Raw genomic sequence first — 18,890 nt, 5'->3', positions numbered from 1 at the left:
GTTTGTGTTTACTTTGCATTTGTTTCCTACTAATTGTAAGTTCCTTTAGTAAATTCACCATTAATTTTTGAAAGAGCTGAAAGAAGAAAAGATGTAATTCTTTTTATAAACTTGGTTTGATGTAAATGTTACGACTTGATGTACAAGTACTGGGTCTCAAAACTGAACGCTGCTGATTTAGGAGAAAACGTGTTGAGCTGCAGCCCGGAGAGCCTGGCGGGCCCCAAAGCCGGGAACGCAGGCGGAGGGCTGGCGAGAAGCCCACCGGCCCCAGGCACGGGGCGTCCCTCCGAGACCAAGAACCCCTGGGCCGCCGTGTGCTGTGGGCGCCCCCACTCTCCAGGCTTCCACCCAATCCGCTGGCCGGCCGCTGCCTACATAAGGGAGCCGGGAGGACGGGGAGCGCCGGCCCCAGCGCACACGGCGGCCGGCGAGGTGGTCAGGGCGCGAGGGCCGGCGGGGTGCCAGGCCTGGTGCCCGGCGGAGGGGCGGCGCCCTCCGCGGCGGCACTGCGCCTCTGCGCCCCCGGCTCCTGCGGCTCCAGCGGCTCCTGCGGCTCCGGGATGCGCGGAGGCGGCGGCGGCGGCGGCAGCGGCGATGGTGCCTCCGGCCCCGCATCCTCCCCGGCGCCCCGCATCCTCCCGGGCGGCGGCGGCGGGTGGAGCTGGGGTCTGGGCTGCGAAATGGAGGAGAAGGGGCGGCGCTGCGGCCACCCTGCAGGTGAGGAGCTGCGGGCCCTGGAGGAGGCCACCCAGGGGACAGGGAGGGTCGGGCACGGGGAGCCGGTGGGTGAGCAAAGGGCGCGCTGGTCCCAGCCCTGCCCCTGCGCACCTGCTGTCCCGGCGCAGCCCGCGGAGCAGCCATCTGCCCGGCTGCTCCCCGCCCCGCGGGGCCAGGGAACCCCTCCCCCACCGTCCGTGGCCTGGCCTGGCCTCCTCACCCCACCAGCCCTCTCCCGCCTGGCTCCCTAGCTTCCCTGGCCTGGCCTAGGCCCTTCTCACCATAACCTTCTCCACCTGGGGACCTCCTGCCCATCGCCAGCTCCTGGCAGGGGTCGGTGCTCGCCCCTCCTTCCATAGACAGATTAGGGGGTTCCACTGCCCCCCATTGCCCCTCAGCCACTGACACACACACACACACACACACACACACACACACACACACACCCCTAATCCGCTGCTCCCGGCCTCATGAGGTAGTTCAACTGAGGACAAAGCGCTTGAAGGGCTCTGAAATCAGATAAATCTGGCTTGGATCTTAGTGACCTTGGGCAAGTCATCTTCCCTAAGGTATTCGGATCAATACAAATACAATGGGGATGACACAGAATCTCCTGAGGGTTAGACTCTGAAAATGCCCGCCCTCGAGGAATGCAAGGCCTTAAGAAAAAAAGAAAAAAGAAAAAGAAAGAGTGGGAAGAATCCAGGTCATGAGTGGACTTGGGACAGCACATATAAAATGTTTTACTATACAGTAAAATATTAAGACAGAGTCTTCACACATCTTAAGGGGAAATAATTGCCACTGTACAATAAATTTTCCCTTACCATATTTTACTACTTTAGGATCCTTTCAGTTGTAACAAGATGCATGTGATATGAATTCATCCCATGTTTACTAAATAGGCCTGCTTAAGGCAGGTGTTCCAACTTAAAATGTTTCTGGTTTTATGACTTTAATCACATTGTCCTCCAAGACCTATTTATGGTCCCAGAGATACAGAGTAGCTTGTATGCTTGCATTGAAAACCTTTAGTTAATATTTAGGCATAGCAAATAGCTATTTCTTTACCTCCCTTCCTCAAATCACTGACTTTTATAATTCTGCCATCATAACTTTGTCCCAAATTGTGATCTCTGCCTCCTTTTTCTTATAGTCCCAGAGTTAACACTAATAGTATTTACTTTCCTTCCATTTCCTTTATTTCTCTTCAAGTTTCTCTGCCAACAACTTTACTTCTATTCTGTCTTTTGCTTTTCCTCCCCCGCCTCTGATTTCCTAACTTTTCCCCAAATTATCCCAATAGGAGTGATTTATAATTACATTAGGGGCCCAGTGCACAAATTCATGTAACTTGAAAGGAACTGTGGGCCACAGGGGTGGGTCTCGGCCCAAGCTCCATCCCTCCTTCTGGTCCCTCTTGCCATGACCCCCTATCCCATCTGCCGGCAGCCCCACTTGCACCCGCTGATGGCTGGTGCCAGTAGTGGGTGTGAGCAGGGCCGGCACTGTCAGTGGGTGTGAGCTGCAGCTGCTGCCCTGATCACCCCTCAGGAGCAGGTGGAGGTGAAGACCTCAGGGGCGATCCAGGCTGGCAGCCACCGCTTGCATCCACTGCCTGCGCCTTGCACCGGTACCAATCACTCAGCGCCGTCAGTGGGTGCGAGTGGCAGGTCCAGCGCCAGCTTTGGGTGCAAGCCGGGCGGGCACCGGGAGCAGATGCGAGTGTTGGGCAGGACCATGGCATGCAGGAGCAAAGAATTTTCAGTAACCACTAGAGGCTTGCCATGATGACAGCGACCGGTACCCTACCATGGTCTAGCATCCCCGCTCACCTGCTCCACCATCTGGCTGCAGCCGACACCCGCCATGTTCAGAATTCTGCTGCCTGCTGCCCACTCCCGCCATGTTCTACTTGCACCCTGGTGGTCAGCGCATGTCATAGCGACTGGTTGTTTGGTTGTTCCGCTGTTCAGTCTATTTGCATATTAACCTTTTATTATATAGGATTGTGTCATAACTATCAACCTTAACCAAAGGTACACAGTGTGTGTGTGTGTGTGTGTGTGTGTGTGTGTGTGTTTTCAAATGTTGGTTTCCAAGAACTTTGCGTTGGGAAGAGATTGCAGTACCTGCTTGATAGGATTATATTGAGAATGACATAGAGTTTGATGACTTACTTAAAGCTTCTGGTGTAAGTGCCTGGCATATACTAGCCACCCAATAAATTTTAGCTGCTGTAACAATCTTCTGATCTGGGGATCTTTCCCTTGATCTCGTTCTGCTCTGTTTAGCGTGATGGGGAAGACTGTGGGCTTTAGAGAGTAACTGCTGACGTTCAAAGTCATGCTCTACCACTTTACGTCAGGTGCTCACAGCCGTACCTGTGATTGAATGCCGAGAGGCTTCTGTACCGTGGGTGGCCCATAGCTGCTTCCTGGAGCCCCCAGTCACCCCTCCAGGACCTAGCCCCTTTTCTGCACCCTAAGATCCAGCACCGAAGGGGTAAGCTCTGACACAGCTGGAGGTCTCAGGGACTCAGCTTGAGTTTGAGGTTAAATAGTCTGAAGTTTGCCCTGGACCTCCCCAGTGCCATTATTTGTTCCTAAAAATGCTGGATTAAAGCAAATACCTTTTGGTTGTCAAGAGCATTGCATCTGTCTCCAAAGAACAAGTTAAGCTGCCCCACTTAGAAGCATCTTGGGGAGCAGGGTGGGCACCGAGCCCCTCAGGGCCTTGGGACTTGGGATAACAGAAGATTTGTGTGAGTGTACTTTCAATCTCATTGTGAAATGAGGGAAAGCTTAAGACAAATAAAGGAGCAAGAAGAAAAACAAGTTCTTCCATTAAAGTACAAGCTGTGTCTTACCTTTCTACTCACAGCGCCTAGCAGAAAGCTGCATACAGTACGCACATGATGAACGTAAACCGAGTGAATGAAGGCATGAGTGGGCTGGGGGCATGCCCCCTGCTCTATCCTGAAGATATGATTGTTGGAATAATGTTAACTCACATTTGCATAGCAGTTTAAAGTCTACAAAGTGGTGCCTTTGCACCTTATAAATCTCAAATATAATTCCGATACCCTTCATTAATTTTATTTCCCCCATCACCGACACAGTTTTTTTTCCCAAAACAACGGTATGGAGTTGGCCAAGAAATCACAAGCAGGGAGAAGGAATTGTGAATAATGGCAAGTAAAGGATTCTTCTTAGGGAAAGAAATAGGATTTGTTAGCAGTCTGTGGGAGTGATATAAAGGACTCCGGTCTATTTCAGCAGTACCCTCTGCTTCTCTTTTAAGCATGTGCTGGTTTTGCCCCAATCCCGCAAAGACTTACACCCTTCTTGTAGTCTGTCTGTCCCCTTCTCCTCGCCTTCACCGTTCACCCAGCGAGCTCCTCCTTCCAGGACTCCCTTCAGCCTCTCAGCCTCCACCTGGGCCGGATGAGGTTCCCCTTTCTCACTTCCACAGCACCTTGCTCCCATCTTATTCACAGCGTTGGGCTGTGATTACATAGTTAGGTTGATCTCCAGCTAGATGGTGATCTCCTTGGCCAAGAGGTTATATTCTTGTGTCTCTAATGTCTGGCACCGGAGTATTTCTAAAAATAGCATCTGGACACCCTTCAGTCAGAATCTCGATGGGTGAGGTCTAGGAATCTCCTTTTTTAAAAAACAAACGAACATATTTTTATTGATTTCAGAGAGAAAGGGAGAGGGATAGAGAGATAGAAACATCAATGATGAGAGAGAATTATTGATTGGCTGCCTCCTACACGCCCCCCACTGGGGATCAAGGCTGAAATCCAGGCATGTGTTCTTGACTGGAATCGAACCCGGGACTATTCAGTCCACAGGCTGCTGCTCTATCCACCAAGCCAAACTGGCAAGGGCTCCCATTTTCTTTTTTTTAACCTGTTCTCGAGGTGATGCTTAAGGCCAGTTTGGAAACCACTGGGTCATAAAACCTCGGGTGAGCTGGATGAGTGTATCTGGAAGTGTTTCTGTCTTTGCCTGCTGGGCTTTCTGTGTCACAGCTTTGGACAAAGATCACAAGAGCCCTACTGGCTACATTAACTCCTTTCTGTTCCAGGGGATGCTTTTTTGTGTGCAGGCCTTTCTGCCTCGGGTCTCTCTTGTCTCATGCCGCTCCTCTGTGAGCTGAGGCCCTGACTCCCCTTCCCCCGGAAGGAAGAGGCCTTTTTCTCTCCGAAGATGAACTCCACGGACCCCTTCCTGGACGCTCCCAACGCCACCTGGCCCGCGCCTGGCGCCCCGGCGGGGAACGGCACTGCCCTGCGGGAGGGTCTCCACGTCCTGGTCCACACGGCCACTCTGGTGACCTGCACGCTCCTGCTCGTCGTCATCTTCTGCCTGGGCTCCTACGGCAACTTCATCGTCTTCCTGTCCTTCTTCGACCCGGCCTTCAGGAAGTTCAGGACCAACTTCGACTTCATGATCCTGAACCTGTCCTTCTGCGACCTCTTCGTCTGCGGCGTGACGGCCCCCATGTTCGCCTTCGTGCTGTTCTTCGGCAGCGTCCCCGAGGCCTTCTGCTTCACCTTCCACCTCACCGGCGCCGGCTTCATCCTCATGTCCCTCAAGACGGTGGCCGTGATCGCCCTGCATCGGCTCCGCATGGTGCTGGGGAAGCAGCCCAACCGCGCGGCCTCCTTCCCCTGCACCCTGCTCCTCGCCCTGCTGCTCTGGGCCACCAGCTTCACCCTGGCCACCCTGGCCACCCTGAAGACCCGCACGCCCCCCCTCTGCCTGCCCATGTCCAGCCTGGCGGCCGGCGAGGGCAGGGCCGTCCTGTCCCTCTACGTGGCCGACTTCGCCTTCTGTGTGGCCGTGGTCTCCGTGTCCTACATCACCATCGCCCAGACGCTGCGGAAGAACGCTCAGGTCAGGAAGGGCCCCCCTGTGATCACAGTGGACGCCTCCCGGCCGCCGCCTTTCGTGGGGGCGCCCGCGAAGGGAGGCGGAGACCCCGTCCAGGGCGCCGCGCCCGCGCTGTACAGGAACCAGAACTACAACAAGCTGCAGCCCGTCCAGACCCATGGCTACGCTCAGGGTCCCGGCCAGCTGCCCACCCCGGCGGCCAGCCGGCTGCAGCTGGTATCGGCGGTCAATCTCTCCGCAGCCAAGGACTCCAAGGCCGTGGTCACCTGCGTGGTCATCGTGCTGTCGGTCCTGGTATGCTGCCTTCCCCTGGGGGTTTCCCTGGTGCAGGTGGTTCTGTCCGGAAGTGGGAGCTTCATCCTCTACCAGTTTGAGCTGTTTGGGTTCACCCTGATCTTTCTCAAGTCAGGATTGAACCCTTTTATATATTCCCGCAATAGCACGGGGCTGAGGAGGAAGGTGCTCTGGTGCCTCCAGTGCGTGGGCCTGGGGTTTTTCTGCTGCAGACAGAAGACTCGCCTTCGCGCCATGGGCAAAGGGAACCTGGAGGTCAACAGGAACAAGTCGTCCCATCATGAGACGAACTCTGCCTACATGCTGTCTCCCAAGCCTCAGAAGAAGTTCGTGGACCAGGCTTGTGGGCCAAGTCACTCCAAGGAGAGTGTGGTCAGCCCCAAGTTCTCCGCGGGGGGACATCAGCTCTACGGTCAGAGCAGCTCCACGCCCATCAACACTCGGATGGAGCCCTACTACAGCATCTACAACAGCAGCCCGTCCCAGGAGGAGAGCCTGCCGTGCCACTTACAGCCGGTGAGCGCGTTTGGCTTTGCCAGCTCCTACGTGGCCATGCACTACCACACCACCAACGACTTGCTGCAAGAATGCGACAGTGCTTCCGCCAGGCAGATCCCCGTCCCCTCTGTGTAGAGCGACGGAGGCTGGAGCATCTTGAATAAACTGTTCTTGTTTCTGGCACTGAGGGGTTTCTTGTTTTCATTCTTGTGAGACTAAGTTGTAGAGCAAAGCTTTAAGACTCCACTCAACAGTTGGCAATTATGATTTTCTTTCGTCGCATTTATTAGCATCTATCGGTTTGCCTTGTGGTCTCTTGGCACTTTAAGGTTTAGTGTAGAAGTTTATCATTTAGAATTTTACCCTCACCTGTGTTCCAGTCTTTTGTACTAAACTTTTAAATAGACCATGCTACTATGTTAAAGCAGAGAATGATCATTTGGTTCAATATTATGGGTCCTTGAAGTATATATGAGCTGGATATCTTAAAAGAATGTGAAGGTATATAATTTTTACTGAGGTGTTATTTTTATTAACTAAATTATAAATTTTGATTTTTTGAAGTGTTGAAATGGAGAAGGATACACTTTTTTCGTAGCAGACTTATTTGAATAAATAATACCGTGTTTCCTTGAAAATAAGACATCCTCCAAAAATAAGACCTGGCGCATGGAAAGATAAGACATCCCCTGAAAATAAGACCTAGCGCAACTTTGGGAGAAAAAATTAATATAAGACACTGTCTTATTTTCGGGGAAACAGGGTATATTGTTAAAGCAGAAAATCAGAAATACATTATCTATATAATTATCCTTACAAAAAATACACAGGTATTAGGTACTTTCCTAAGACAGTCAACCTAGAATATATTATTATTACCATTTATTATAATAGACATTGTTATATAGTGTCAATTGAGTAGCTGTGGTGTTTTTTTGTTTTGTTTTAAGAAATGTTATTGCCCTAGCTGGTTTGGCTCAGTGGATAGAGCGTCAGCCTATGGTCTAAAGAGTTCTGGTTTTGATTCTAGTCAAGGGCACATGCCCGGGTTGTGGGCATGAACCCCAGGGGGCCATGTAGGAGGCAGTCAATCAGTGATTCTCTCTCATCAATGGTGTTTCTCTCTTTCTCCCTCTCCCTTCCTCTTTGAAATCAATTATATATATATGTATGTATGTATATATGTTATCCCTTGGTAAAAGTGAATTATTCTATTCTATTTACTAGAATCCTAATGAAGAGGATGCACCTGTGGGAGCGGTATGCTACTCCTGGGAGAGTTGGTGCTAAATGTGTTCATCTCAGTCAGGGTTTTGTTATCTGGGAAGCAATATAGAGTGTTATGTGTTAGATCATGTTTATTATTGCTTAAGAAGGCATAAGGATGAGAATGGAAATTTTTTTAAAAGAAATATGTTTTCATTGATTTCAGAGAGGGCAAGGGCAAGAGAGAGAGAATCATTGATTAGCCGCTACTGCATACACCCTACTGAGGAGCAAGTCCAAACCCAGGCATGTACTCCGACCTGGAATCGAACCGTCACCTCCTGGTTCTTGGGCCAACTCTCAACCACTGAACTACACCAGCCAGGCTGGGAATTTTTAAAAATATATTTCTATTGATTTATTTTTAGAGAGATAAGGAGGGAGAGGGAAAGAGAGAGAAGTACCAATATGAGATGTAAGAAGGGAACATTAGTTGGCTGCCCCCTGCATGCCTGCTCTGGGGATTGAGCCCGCAACCGGGGCATGTGCCCTGAACTGGAAATCAAACCAGCAACCTTCGGTGAGCTGGATGACACCCAATCCATGGAGACACACCAGCCAGGGCGGAAATGGGAATGTTTTGATTTATGCTTTCCTTCTGTGTGAGATGGTTTGTTAACAATCGGATGAAGAGTATCCAAGTAACTATTTAGAATTTTTTTTTGTCTTTCTTTATATATTATTGTGGTAGAAAAATCCTTAAGATCTCTTTTTACTAGTAAACTAATTGTGTTATTCTCTCCCATTAATCTTAAACTGGAGATGGGCAGTAAGGAAAAGTAGATTAAGTATTTCTATACCTAAAACTCATTTTGTTATATATACAATACTCTGTGATTTCTAGCATAACGCTGTAAACTCATATTTTTATGTAAAAATGTTTTCATTTACAATTAGCATTTGAACTTGTTATAGTTTTAGAACTGTAACTGCTAGACACAGGATGAACATCAAGATACAAAATCTGTCTTTAAAAAAAAAAATCTATCTTTAGAGATTGTTATAATTCAAGAACAGTTATTGCAAACTGAAGGCACTTTACTCCTGTGGATCAAAGATATTGTTTGGAGCATTCTCTCCCAGGTTGGTCCCAAGTACAGAGGTCAAGTTGGGCATGGAGAAGACGCAGTGGGCACTCAGCTAAACTCTGCTCAACCTCATCTAATGACACTTCCCTTTCAGTAGCAATCATTTATTTCTGTTTCTGAGACTGAAGTATGAGATATGGGTTTCAATTTCTTTTCTTTTTTTAAAATGTATTTTTATTGATTTCAGAGAGGAAGGGAGAAGGAGAGAGTGATAGAAACATCAATGATGAGAGAGAATCATAGGTCAGCTGCATCCTCATGCCCCCCTAATGAGAATCATAGGCCAGGCATCTGCCCTGACTGGGAATCAAACTAGTGACCTCCTGGTTCCTGGGTCAATGCTCAACCATTGAGCCACACCCAGTTGGGCTCAACTTTTTAAAAAAATTCACCTTTCAGCCGAAACAGGTTTGGCTCAATAGATAGAGCATCGGCTTGGGGACTGAAAGGTCCCGGGTTCGATTCCAGTCAAGGGCATGTACCTTGGTTGCGGGCATATCCCCAGTAGGGGGTGTGCAAGAGGCAGCTGATCGATGACTCTCTCATCGATGTTTCTAACTTTCTATCTCTCTCCCTTCCTCTCTGTACAAAATCAATAAAATATATTTTTAAAAAAATAAAAAAATAAAAAAATTCACCTTTCAATACCCTTCCCTTCCTTCTCTTACTTTTTTTCCTTTATTTTTGCTAATGCAATTTTATAATAGCAGAGCAAATATCCACTTTTTATTTTTGGAATGGAATACTAATTTTGGAAGTCATTATGGCCTGTTTCAATTGTGCTTTTATATTTTAAATATAACATTTTTTTCATTCATTAACACTCTCATGAGATAGGTTAGTTTATTATCTCTTTTTAAACAAAGGATTATGATATCTAACATCCTCTCCCAAGATCATTTGAAGTATTTTGGCAATCTAGGAATTGGACTTTTTTGTCTAAAATCAGACCCTTGTATTTATTCCAATAAGCAGACAGCTTTGTAACTAATAACATTAATGAAGAAGATATTTCACACTTTTGAAGGTATGTATCTCTTTTTTGGTTAGAGATTTCAAATGTGAGTCAAAATATTTTTTTAACGTAATGTCTACTTGTAAAATTAAACCTGGAGATGACTTGGCTCATTGTAGGGGGGGGGGGAGTACAAATTATAAAGAAAATTAAGCATGTGCACAGGTGGCATTCAGTCTCTTTATGCTCATCAATACGTTATTGTTTTAATTTGCATGAAGTACATTGTGGGCTAGATTCTTAGCCCTCCTCCATATCTATATGCACTTATAGATGGCATATATAACTTCTCTCTTCTGAAGGGCTAAAATGAGAACTAGAAGTAATGAGAATTCAGTTGAATATGATGAATTACCAGGTTATATTAAATTAGTTCTCTTAATGCTTTACTGTGATGCATTTCAAGCACTTTATAATTGTTTTGAGGTTAATCACTAGGCCTGATTTGTATTTCTGATGCTCTTAATGTTCTTTTAAAATAATGTTTGGAAAATAAAAATATTGATAATTTTAACATTGCTGAATATCAGATTGCAATAGTATGAGTTTAAAACTATCCAATCATTTAAAAACTATCAGAGACTAACATTATTTATATTGCATAATAAATAACAATGTATTGCCCTAGCCAGTTTGGCTCAGTGGATAGAGTGTTGGCCCATGGACTGGGCTCAATTCTGGTCAAGGGCACATATCTCAGTTGTAGGCTCCATTACCAGCCCTGCGTTGGGACATGGGTGGAAGGCAACCAATCCATGTCTCTCTCTCTCTCTCTGCTCTCCCCCTCCCACTCTTTCTACAATCAAACAAAAAAAATTGAAGCTCAGTGTTATTTTTCTTAAAAAATGAAGTAACTGGCTTCATCTTTTTGTAGCATCTTTTTTATCACATTTTGTAGCATGCATAAATGCTCAAGAGTAACTAAGAAGAACGCCAAAGGTTAATTATTTATTCAACTAAGTTTCTCACCTGGCAGGAAAAGTCCTGACTTATCATTTCAAAAACTTCTTTAAAATAAGATTAAAATCTGGAAAAGGATACAGAGTTTTAGAATTTTTAGTTTATCTATCAGAGTTTGCGCTTAAGAATCAGAAAATGTTAATTTAAGCAGAAAAGGACTGAATATAAGAAATTCTGTGTCTACTGAATCCTTAGAAGTTCGGGGCTCTGGCAGAGTTCCATGATCAACACTGACCAGCTGGGAGAGTTGCCGCTTTTGCTGCAGCTGGGAGGGGAGAAGTCAGGAGGCCTCCTTGGGCCTTCACCGTCCAGGGCACCTGCTGAAGTTGTTATTCAGCGATCAGGAACCCGCTGCCACTGCTGCTACCTCCACAACTAAACCTCGACACCCGCAAAGCAAGCGGATGACATCAAAGCACGGCTGCAGAGAAAGCTTGGCACCCTGCATTTAGTTGGTGGAACCCAACTTGCATTTAGTAGTAAAACCCTAGCTGCCCGCACTTCTGGAAACTGTAGTTACACGGAAAAGATAAACTAAAAGGAGGTTTGGAACAGATACTGAATTCCAATCTCCTCTGTCCACCGTGGGCCACCGGTTTGGTTCTTAACCCTGTATCCACACTCCTAGGCAAACTTCCAAACAACAGCAACGGCAGTAGCACCATTTCCCACTTGAAATAATGCACCTGCTCTCCCTGAAACAAAGCACGCCTCCGTACCTCCAGCCCAGCTGCTTTTATTGTCTTCTGTACCTTTGGTGTTCTGCAGTTTACCTTGGGATTTGTTGGACTCCTTGAATCTGCATCCTGGTGTCTTTCATTGGTTCTGGGAAATTCTTTTTTCAAATACTGTTTCTGTCCCATTTTCTCTCCTTTTTTATTTTTTATTTTTATTTTTTACCTTGGCCTTTATTTTATTTTTTTCTCTGTCTTTGTTTCTTTGTTGTGCAGTCATACACTGCATAATGACATTTTGATCAAAGATGGACCACTCATACAGCAATAGACCCATAAAATTACTAGTATAGTGGAGCTAAGCACTTCCTGGTTATGGAGCCATTATAATGTCATGGCACAACGCATTACCCATGTGTTTGTGGTGATGCTGTGTAAACAAAGCTACTGCACTGCCAGTCCAGTAAAAATATAGCCCATGCAACCATGTACAGTATATAATGCTTGATAATGATAAATGATTATGTTCCTAGTTAGGTATTTACTATACTTTTTATCAGTATTTTTTATTTAAAAAAAAATATATTTTTATTGATTTCAGAGAGGGAGAGAGAGAGAAACATCAATGATGAAAGAGAATCATGGACTGGCAGCCTCTTGCATGTCCCCGACCGGGGATCAAGCTTGCAACCCTGGCTTGTGCCCTGACTGGGAATTGAACTGTGACTTCCTTGTTCATAGGTGATGTTCAACCACTGAGCCATGCCGGCAGGACTTTATCGGTATTTTAGAATGTACTCTTTCTACTTATGAAAAAATTTGCTGCAAACCACTATGCTATGTTATGCTGGCAGCAGTCTCATACATCTTGTGCTTATGGTGTCTCTTTTTTTTTTAAATAAATATATATTTTTATTGATTTCAGAGAGGAAGGGAGAGGGAGAGAGAGATAGAAACATCAATAATGAGGGAGAAGCATTGTCAGCTGCCTCCTGCATACCACCCCACCCCCTTTGGGATCGAACCTGCAACCAGACATGTGCCCTGACTGGGAATCAAAACATGACCTCCTGGTTCATAGGTCTACGCTCAACCACTGAGCTGTGCTGGCCAGGCTACTATGTCTCTTGACTGCATCATTATCTCTTGTGCTTGATTTAATCTCATGTTATTTTGTTCACCATGGCCCCTAAGTGTGCAAAATCCACTGTTAATGTTGCCAGTGAGAGGCCATATCCAGTGATTGACCTGGAAACAAAATTAAAAATGATTAAGGACTAGGAAGGTGGAAAATCAGCTCACCAATTAGGCCTGTCTCATTCCACCAGAGTTAGGATTCTGATGAACAAGAACAAAGTGGCAGAGCTGTTAAAATACCTGCTTCAGCCATAGCTGGTTTGGCTCAGTAATTAGAGCATGGGCCTGCGACTGAAAAGTCCCAGGCACAATTCCGGTCAAGGGCACATGCCCAGGTTGTGGGCTCAATCCCCTGCGGGGTGTGTAAGAGGCAGCTGATCAATGATTCTCTCTCACTGATGTTCCTATTTCTCCCTCTCTCTTCCTCTCTGGAAGAGAGAGGGAGAAATAGGAATAATAAAAATATCATAAATAAAAAATAAATTTAGTGTAGTCTAAGAGTAGTGTGTGTCAAGTCTACAATAGTGCAGTAATGTCCTAGGCCTCCACATTCACTCACTCACTCACTCACTCACTCACTCACTCACTCATGTGGAGCAACTTCCAGTCCTGTAAGCTCCATTAATGGTAAGCACCCTATGCAGGCTGGACCATTTTACAAGTTTTATACCATTTTTTGTACTGTACCTTTTCTATGTTTAGATACACAACTTACTGTTGTGTTACTATTGCCTGCAGTATTCAGTACAGTAACATGTGGTACAGGTTTGTAGCCTAAGACTATCAGGCTATACCATATAGCCTAGATCAGTGGTCGGCAAACTCATTAGTCAACAGAGCCAAATATCAACAGTACAACGACTGAAATTTATTTTGAGAGCTGAAAACCGACTTCTGCGCATGGGCCACGAAGTTTTTAAAAAATATATATATATTTTTTCATTGATTTTTTACCGAGAGGAAGAGAGAGAGAGAGAGAGAGTTAGAAATATCAATGAGAGAGAATCACCGATCAGCTGCCTCTTGCACACCCCCTACTGGGGATGTGCCCGCAACCAAGGAACATGCTTTTGACTGGAATCGAACCTGGGACCTTTAGGTCCGCAGGCCGACACTCTATCCACTGAGCCAAACTGGTTTTGGCATGGACCACGAAGTTTTAATCGCACTGTACATGCGTGCAAGCACGTGGTATTTTGTGGAAGAGCCACACTCAAGGGGCCAAAGAGCAGCATGTGGCTCGCAAGCTGGCGTAGGTGTACCATCCAGGTTTGTGTAAGTTCACTCCATGCTGTTTGTGCAATGATGAAATTGCCTGATGACACATTTCTCAGAATGTGTATCCTGTCATTAGACGATGCATGACTGTATTCTGAATAATTTCTTTCAATTTATCTCCCAGTTCACAAATTCTCACCTGTTAAAATTGATAATCAGCTCTTTGATTTCAACTATTATGACAATGTTTTTAATTTCTAGAAATTTTATTTGCTCATTAAAAAAACACGTTACATTGCATTTTTAGTTTTTAGTTTCTACATATACTTAAAAGTGAATCATTTATTTCTTAAACAGAGTAAAAATAGTTCTCTGAAATAACTGATAATTTCAATATTTTATTTTTTTATTTGGTTGTTTTATTTTTTTAAATATATTTTTATTGATTTCAGAGAGGAAGGGAGAGGGAGAGATAGAAACACCAATGATGAGAATCATTGATAAGCTGCTTTCTACACTGATTGGGGATTGAGCTTGAAACCGGGGCATGTGTCCTTGACTGGAATTGAACCCGGGACCCTTTGGTCCACACACTGACACCCAATCCACTAAGCAAAACCAGCTAGGGCATGAATATATATTTTTTTATAGGCCTCTTTGTCTATTATTTTGTTGGTACTTCCTCATGATGCCTTGTTTCCTTCATGCTTAATTTATTTATTAAATCCTCACCTGAGGATATTTTCCCATTGATTTTTAGAGAGAGTGAAAGAGAAAAGGAGAGAAACATCAACTGGTTGCTTCCTGCATGAGCCCTGACCAGAGCCTGGGCTGTGGAGGATCCTGCAACTGAGGTATGGGAATCGAACCTGGGACCCGATGGTCCCCAGGCAGACGCTTTATCAATTGAGCCAAACCAGATAAGATGGGTCATGCTTTATTTTTACTGTGAGCTGCTAATTTTCCTTGAAATTTTTTCTATGGAAATTCCTCCAGAAAAGTTTTACATCTACTTCCTCCTTCCGGGCATCTCAGTGTATTGCCAGTCCAAGACTATTTTAAACTGAATTTGAACTACCTAGGACCTAGGTGATAGGAAGGATGCTTATCTACAAGGCAGTAAGCTTGCGGTTACAACCTATAATAAATGTTGTTTATTTTCCCCTCCCCCCATTTCCTGTAAATTCCCAAGACAACTTTCTTGAGGTCTTCTGGTCATGAAATAGATTGGAATAAGGTAAGTTTTTTTTTAAATCTTTATCCCTATCCTGAGGACGTAAATCTTTGGGGGTTGGGGTCCCAGTTTTATCGGGAATGGATCTCCCTTAAGAGGGGGTGGGAGGTTATAAAACTGAAGCTCAATTTTCTAGGTTTGGCAAATGCCTTCAGGACAAAGGCATTTGTCCCATACCATCCTTCACTTACCTCTTAGTGTTATTTTCTCCTATTTTTGCCTTGTAATTTTTTTTTTTTTAAAAGAACCCTTTGGAGGGGTTCTGAAGTTGAAATGTTTAATGTTAACTAAATCAAAGCATTATTACTATCACCCTCCCACCCAAACTGCTCCATTTACTACTACCACTTACATTTATTTTTTATTGTTATTGGTTTTTAAAAAATCTTCACCTGACGATATGGAAAGAGAAACGTTGTCTGAGAGAGATGCATCCATCAGTTGCTTCCTGTACTTGTCCTGACCAGGGATGGAACCCTCAACCTACATATGTGCCCTGACTGGGAATCAAACCTCAGTCTTTTGGTGTACAGGATTACACTTCAACCAACTGACTCACCCGGCCAGAGCTCAAGTTTTTTTTTAATTTGTTAATTAAAAAAATTTATATTGATTTCAGAGAAGGAGAGGGAGAGAAAGATAGAAACATCAATGATGAGAATCACTGATCGTCTGCCTCTTACACACCCCATTGGGGATTGAGCCCACAACCAGGACATGGGCCCTGACTGGGAATTAAATGAACTGAGACCATGCCAGCTGGGCTCAAGTTGGATTTCTTCTTTTTTTTTTTTCCAGGGGAGAGCACAAACACAGCCACTACCACAAATCATTATGCAGCTGTTTCCCACATTTGGGGAAATGGCAGAGGTCAGCACATCCAGAGTGCAATAGATAAGCCTAGTCCTGGGCAAACCACCTTCATGCTCATGGTATCTCCCCTGCCAGGTAAGTATCAAGTTGGACTTTAATATCTATTCAGGAACAGAGGTTGAAGCCTTCTCTATATTCCCAGGATGATAATCAGCAGGACTCTAATGAAAGGGGAGATGGGTCTTGATTTGGGAGGATACAACTCCTGTTTCTGTTTACTCAGATAGGGCACCTTTTCCCCAGGGACCACCTGGCTGCCCAGGAACTGCCAGCCAGCCTGCATTCATTCTCCCTGGAATTCCTTGGCTCATGGCGCAGCCTGAGGACACTGAACATGAAGGCACACTCTCCAGCAACTGCACAGGAATTAAAGAAGGAAAGGAGTAACTAGTTCTTGCAGGGCGAGAAGGGAGGATACCGATTCCTTTAAAGTATATGGCAGTTTGAATAAAAGTGTGGATTTGGTGACATTTGGTTTTCCATAAGAGATAGTTAATTGGCAATCTCTTCAGGTCCAATGCCTTTGATATGAATGTTATCAAAGTAAAGATGTTACTTCATTACTTATGGAGATGCTAGCGAACTTTCCTTCCTCGAAGAACAATGAACAGATAACTCCGCTTTCTGAAAACGAAGTGCAGCTGGTGCCACGTTAGGCTGCCTGTTTGCCTGTGCTCCGTGTTGTGCGCATGTGCGCACTTTTGACATTTCCCGGAACCTTCAGCTGCAGGGAGCATGCTGATGAGTAGGCCTTTCAACGGACTCCCAATGTGGGGATCCTGCTTTCCATGCAGAGCCTGAGGTTTTGTTAAGTGCTGCTTGTTGCGGTGCCAGGGAGACCTTGAAAAGTGGAGCAGTCCACAAAGGGCGCTTTGTGCGGCCTCCTGGGGCTGCGGCACGAGGAGTGGGTTCATGACCTGTGTGAGTGCTTCAGGCTCGGCGCGTCACCTCTGAGATTAGCAAGGGCTGATGAAAGCTTTTTGCCCATTTGTTTGGCTTCAGTAACCCAAGTATGTCAATGAAACGATAAGATGCGATTTTATTAATCACATCTCCAAGGAAAGCTGTGCCTGGGAATTGTGTTCTTCACAGAGACCATTATGTTAGACACTTTCTTGGATGAGTCCAGAGTACCTCAGAACCAGAATGTTTTCAACCCAGGGAGTTGGAGAGATTAAAAATTCAATTCCTTTCTCCACCTTAGAAATCACAGACTTGACTTTCCAACCACTGTAAAACTGAGGAAAATAAATTTTTTCCCCTTCAAACATCAAACACTGAAAAATAAGGACTGGGCCCTACCTAGTTTGGCTCAGTGGATAGAGTAATAGTCTGCAGACTGAAGGGTCATGGGTTCGATTCTGGTCTCAAGGCCACTTACCTCAGTTGCAGGTCTGATCCCCAGCAATGGCAAAATATCCTTGGGTGAAGATTAACAACAGCAAAAGGACTGGTAGCAAACCCATGGGAATTGAGGTAGTTGGGGAAGATTTTATAAGGTGTGGGTGAGAAAGAAGCATCAAGTACATGCATTTATTTAGCAAATATTTGTTGAAGGTAAATTTTATGTAGTGGGTATGTAGTGGTCTATGGTTTCTTTACCACCCCTGCCAAACAACTGAAAAAAAGAAATTGAGAAATGGATTTTTAAAAGCCAAATCACCATATATCATTCATATATATGAAAGACTTCTATTCTATGTTCAAATGGAAATGCCAGTAAATAAAATCACCCAACACCAGGAAGAGTTTAAAAACAGATCCTAGTATAAAGCTGATGCTTTATTTTCATTTGAAATTTTGATCACAAATTCCACTCATTCAAAAGTTAAAGCTTTTTATTTTATTATTATTTTACTTTCCTGTTTAGCTAAGGTCTTTTATGTCAATAACTCGGCCTGATTATGTGCTAGGAAGTTTAAGCATTGTCAGAAATCAGGTCAGACTGACTGAAAAAACAAGTGCGCCAGGGACTGAACACAATGCCTGCTATTCAGTTTAGCTGTGATAATTTGTGGTCTTCTGTTGCCAAGTTTCTTTAATCAAGGACAAAAGGATATAAACTAGAGGTGGCTTACAAGCCCCATCTAGTGGCATCTTGAAGAAAAGCAGGTAAAACAAAAAATAAAACAAAACAAAAAAGGCTCCATGTCAAACTAGGTGAGTTATTAGTTTCCCCCCTGAAACTCTAATCAGGAGGATTAGTATGCGTGTCCTTGTTAGAAGTTCCTAAGTCAGCGATTCTCAATCACTGCAGAATATATTTAAAATAAAGAGAATCAGCCCAGCCGTCATGGCTTGGTGGTTGAGCATCCATTGACCTGTGAACCAGGAGGCCAAGGTTTGATTTCCGGTGAGGACACATGCCAAGGTTGTGGGCTCGATCCCCAGTGTGGGGCATGCAGGAAACAGCCAATCAATGATTCTCTCTCATCATTGATGCTTCTATCTCTCTCCTTCTCCTTTCCTCTCTGAAATGTATAAATACATATTTAAAAATAAAATAGAGAATCACCGAGGAAGCGCATTAAAAATGCAGATTCAAAGGCTTTGTCCAAAAGAATCTGAGTTAGTAGGTCTGAGATAGTAACCATCTTAATAGAGTCTTCACTTTGAAAAAGACTTCTCAAAATGCCTTAGGCATATCATAGTTGAACCTTCCCCTGTTTATTAGGAATTTAGCCTATTTATTATTTTAAAGCAGGATGGCTGCATAGAGGTAGCAGCAAACAATTTAGAGATCAAATGAGCCTACATAGATTACAGATCAGGGACCCAAGATTTACGAGAAACATGTAGATAGCTGGCTTAGTTCTCCCCTCAAAGAAGTTGAAGCTGTTAGCCAAGACAGAAGGCTGACTTATTTTTTTAAAAAAGTTTTATTTAAAAATAATTATGATATGTATTTTTAAAATCTTCTGAGCTAAACTATTCTAATACAGTTTTTTTAATCCCCCCACTTACAAGAGAAAGCGTTTGGCCTAATTTTTCTCAAAGAGTGTTCTAGCA

At 44.7% G+C, this 18,890-nt stretch overlaps 1 protein-coding gene and 1 long non-coding RNA gene across 3 annotated transcripts; one reads left to right on the top strand and one right to left on the bottom strand.

Annotated features, from left to right (window-relative positions):
• Positions 1 to 565: 565 nt before the first annotated feature.
• GPR75 (G protein-coupled receptor 75) lies at positions 566 to 7,541 on the top strand. Of its 2 annotated transcripts, none has more exons than XM_084900821.1 (2): positions 566 to 720; positions 4,837 to 7,541. In XM_084900821.1, exon 2 carries the CDS (start codon positions 4,938 to 4,940, stop codon positions 6,549 to 6,551), a length of 1,614 nt encoding a protein of 537 aa, XP_084756947.1. In that variant the 5' UTR covers positions 566 to 720; positions 4,837 to 4,937; the 3' UTR covers positions 6,552 to 7,541. The 2 variants fall into 2 exon arrangements, with proteins under 2 accessions (XP_084756947.1, XP_084756948.1); XM_084900822.1 differs by having other exon boundaries at positions 703 to 720; positions 4,816 to 7,541.
• Positions 7,542 to 8,941: 1,400 nt separating this feature from the next.
• Positions 8,942 to 10,446, bottom strand: LOC311631046. The gene is made up of 2 exons (XR_014796502.1): positions 9,409 to 10,446; positions 8,942 to 9,162 (listed from the first exon to the last, which is right to left on the bottom strand). It is a non-coding gene; the product is annotated as an uncharacterized lncRNA (long non-coding RNA).
• Between the last annotated feature and the right edge of the window lie 8,444 nt (positions 10,447 to 18,890).

This window comes from Pipistrellus hanaki (genome assembly GCF_964339955.1).
Source record: "Pipistrellus hanaki genome assembly, chromosome: 12".
NCBI lineage: Eukaryota > Metazoa > Chordata > Mammalia > Chiroptera > Vespertilionidae > Pipistrellus > Pipistrellus hanaki.
Note: the sequence above shows the minus strand (reverse complement) of the source record. Positions and strands in the feature narration are given on the sequence as shown.

Coding starts and splice junctions, on each gene's coding strand:
- GPR75 (XM_084900821.1), top strand. CDS start 4,938: ATGAACTCCACGGACCCCTTCCTGGACGCTCCCAACGCCACCTGGCCC.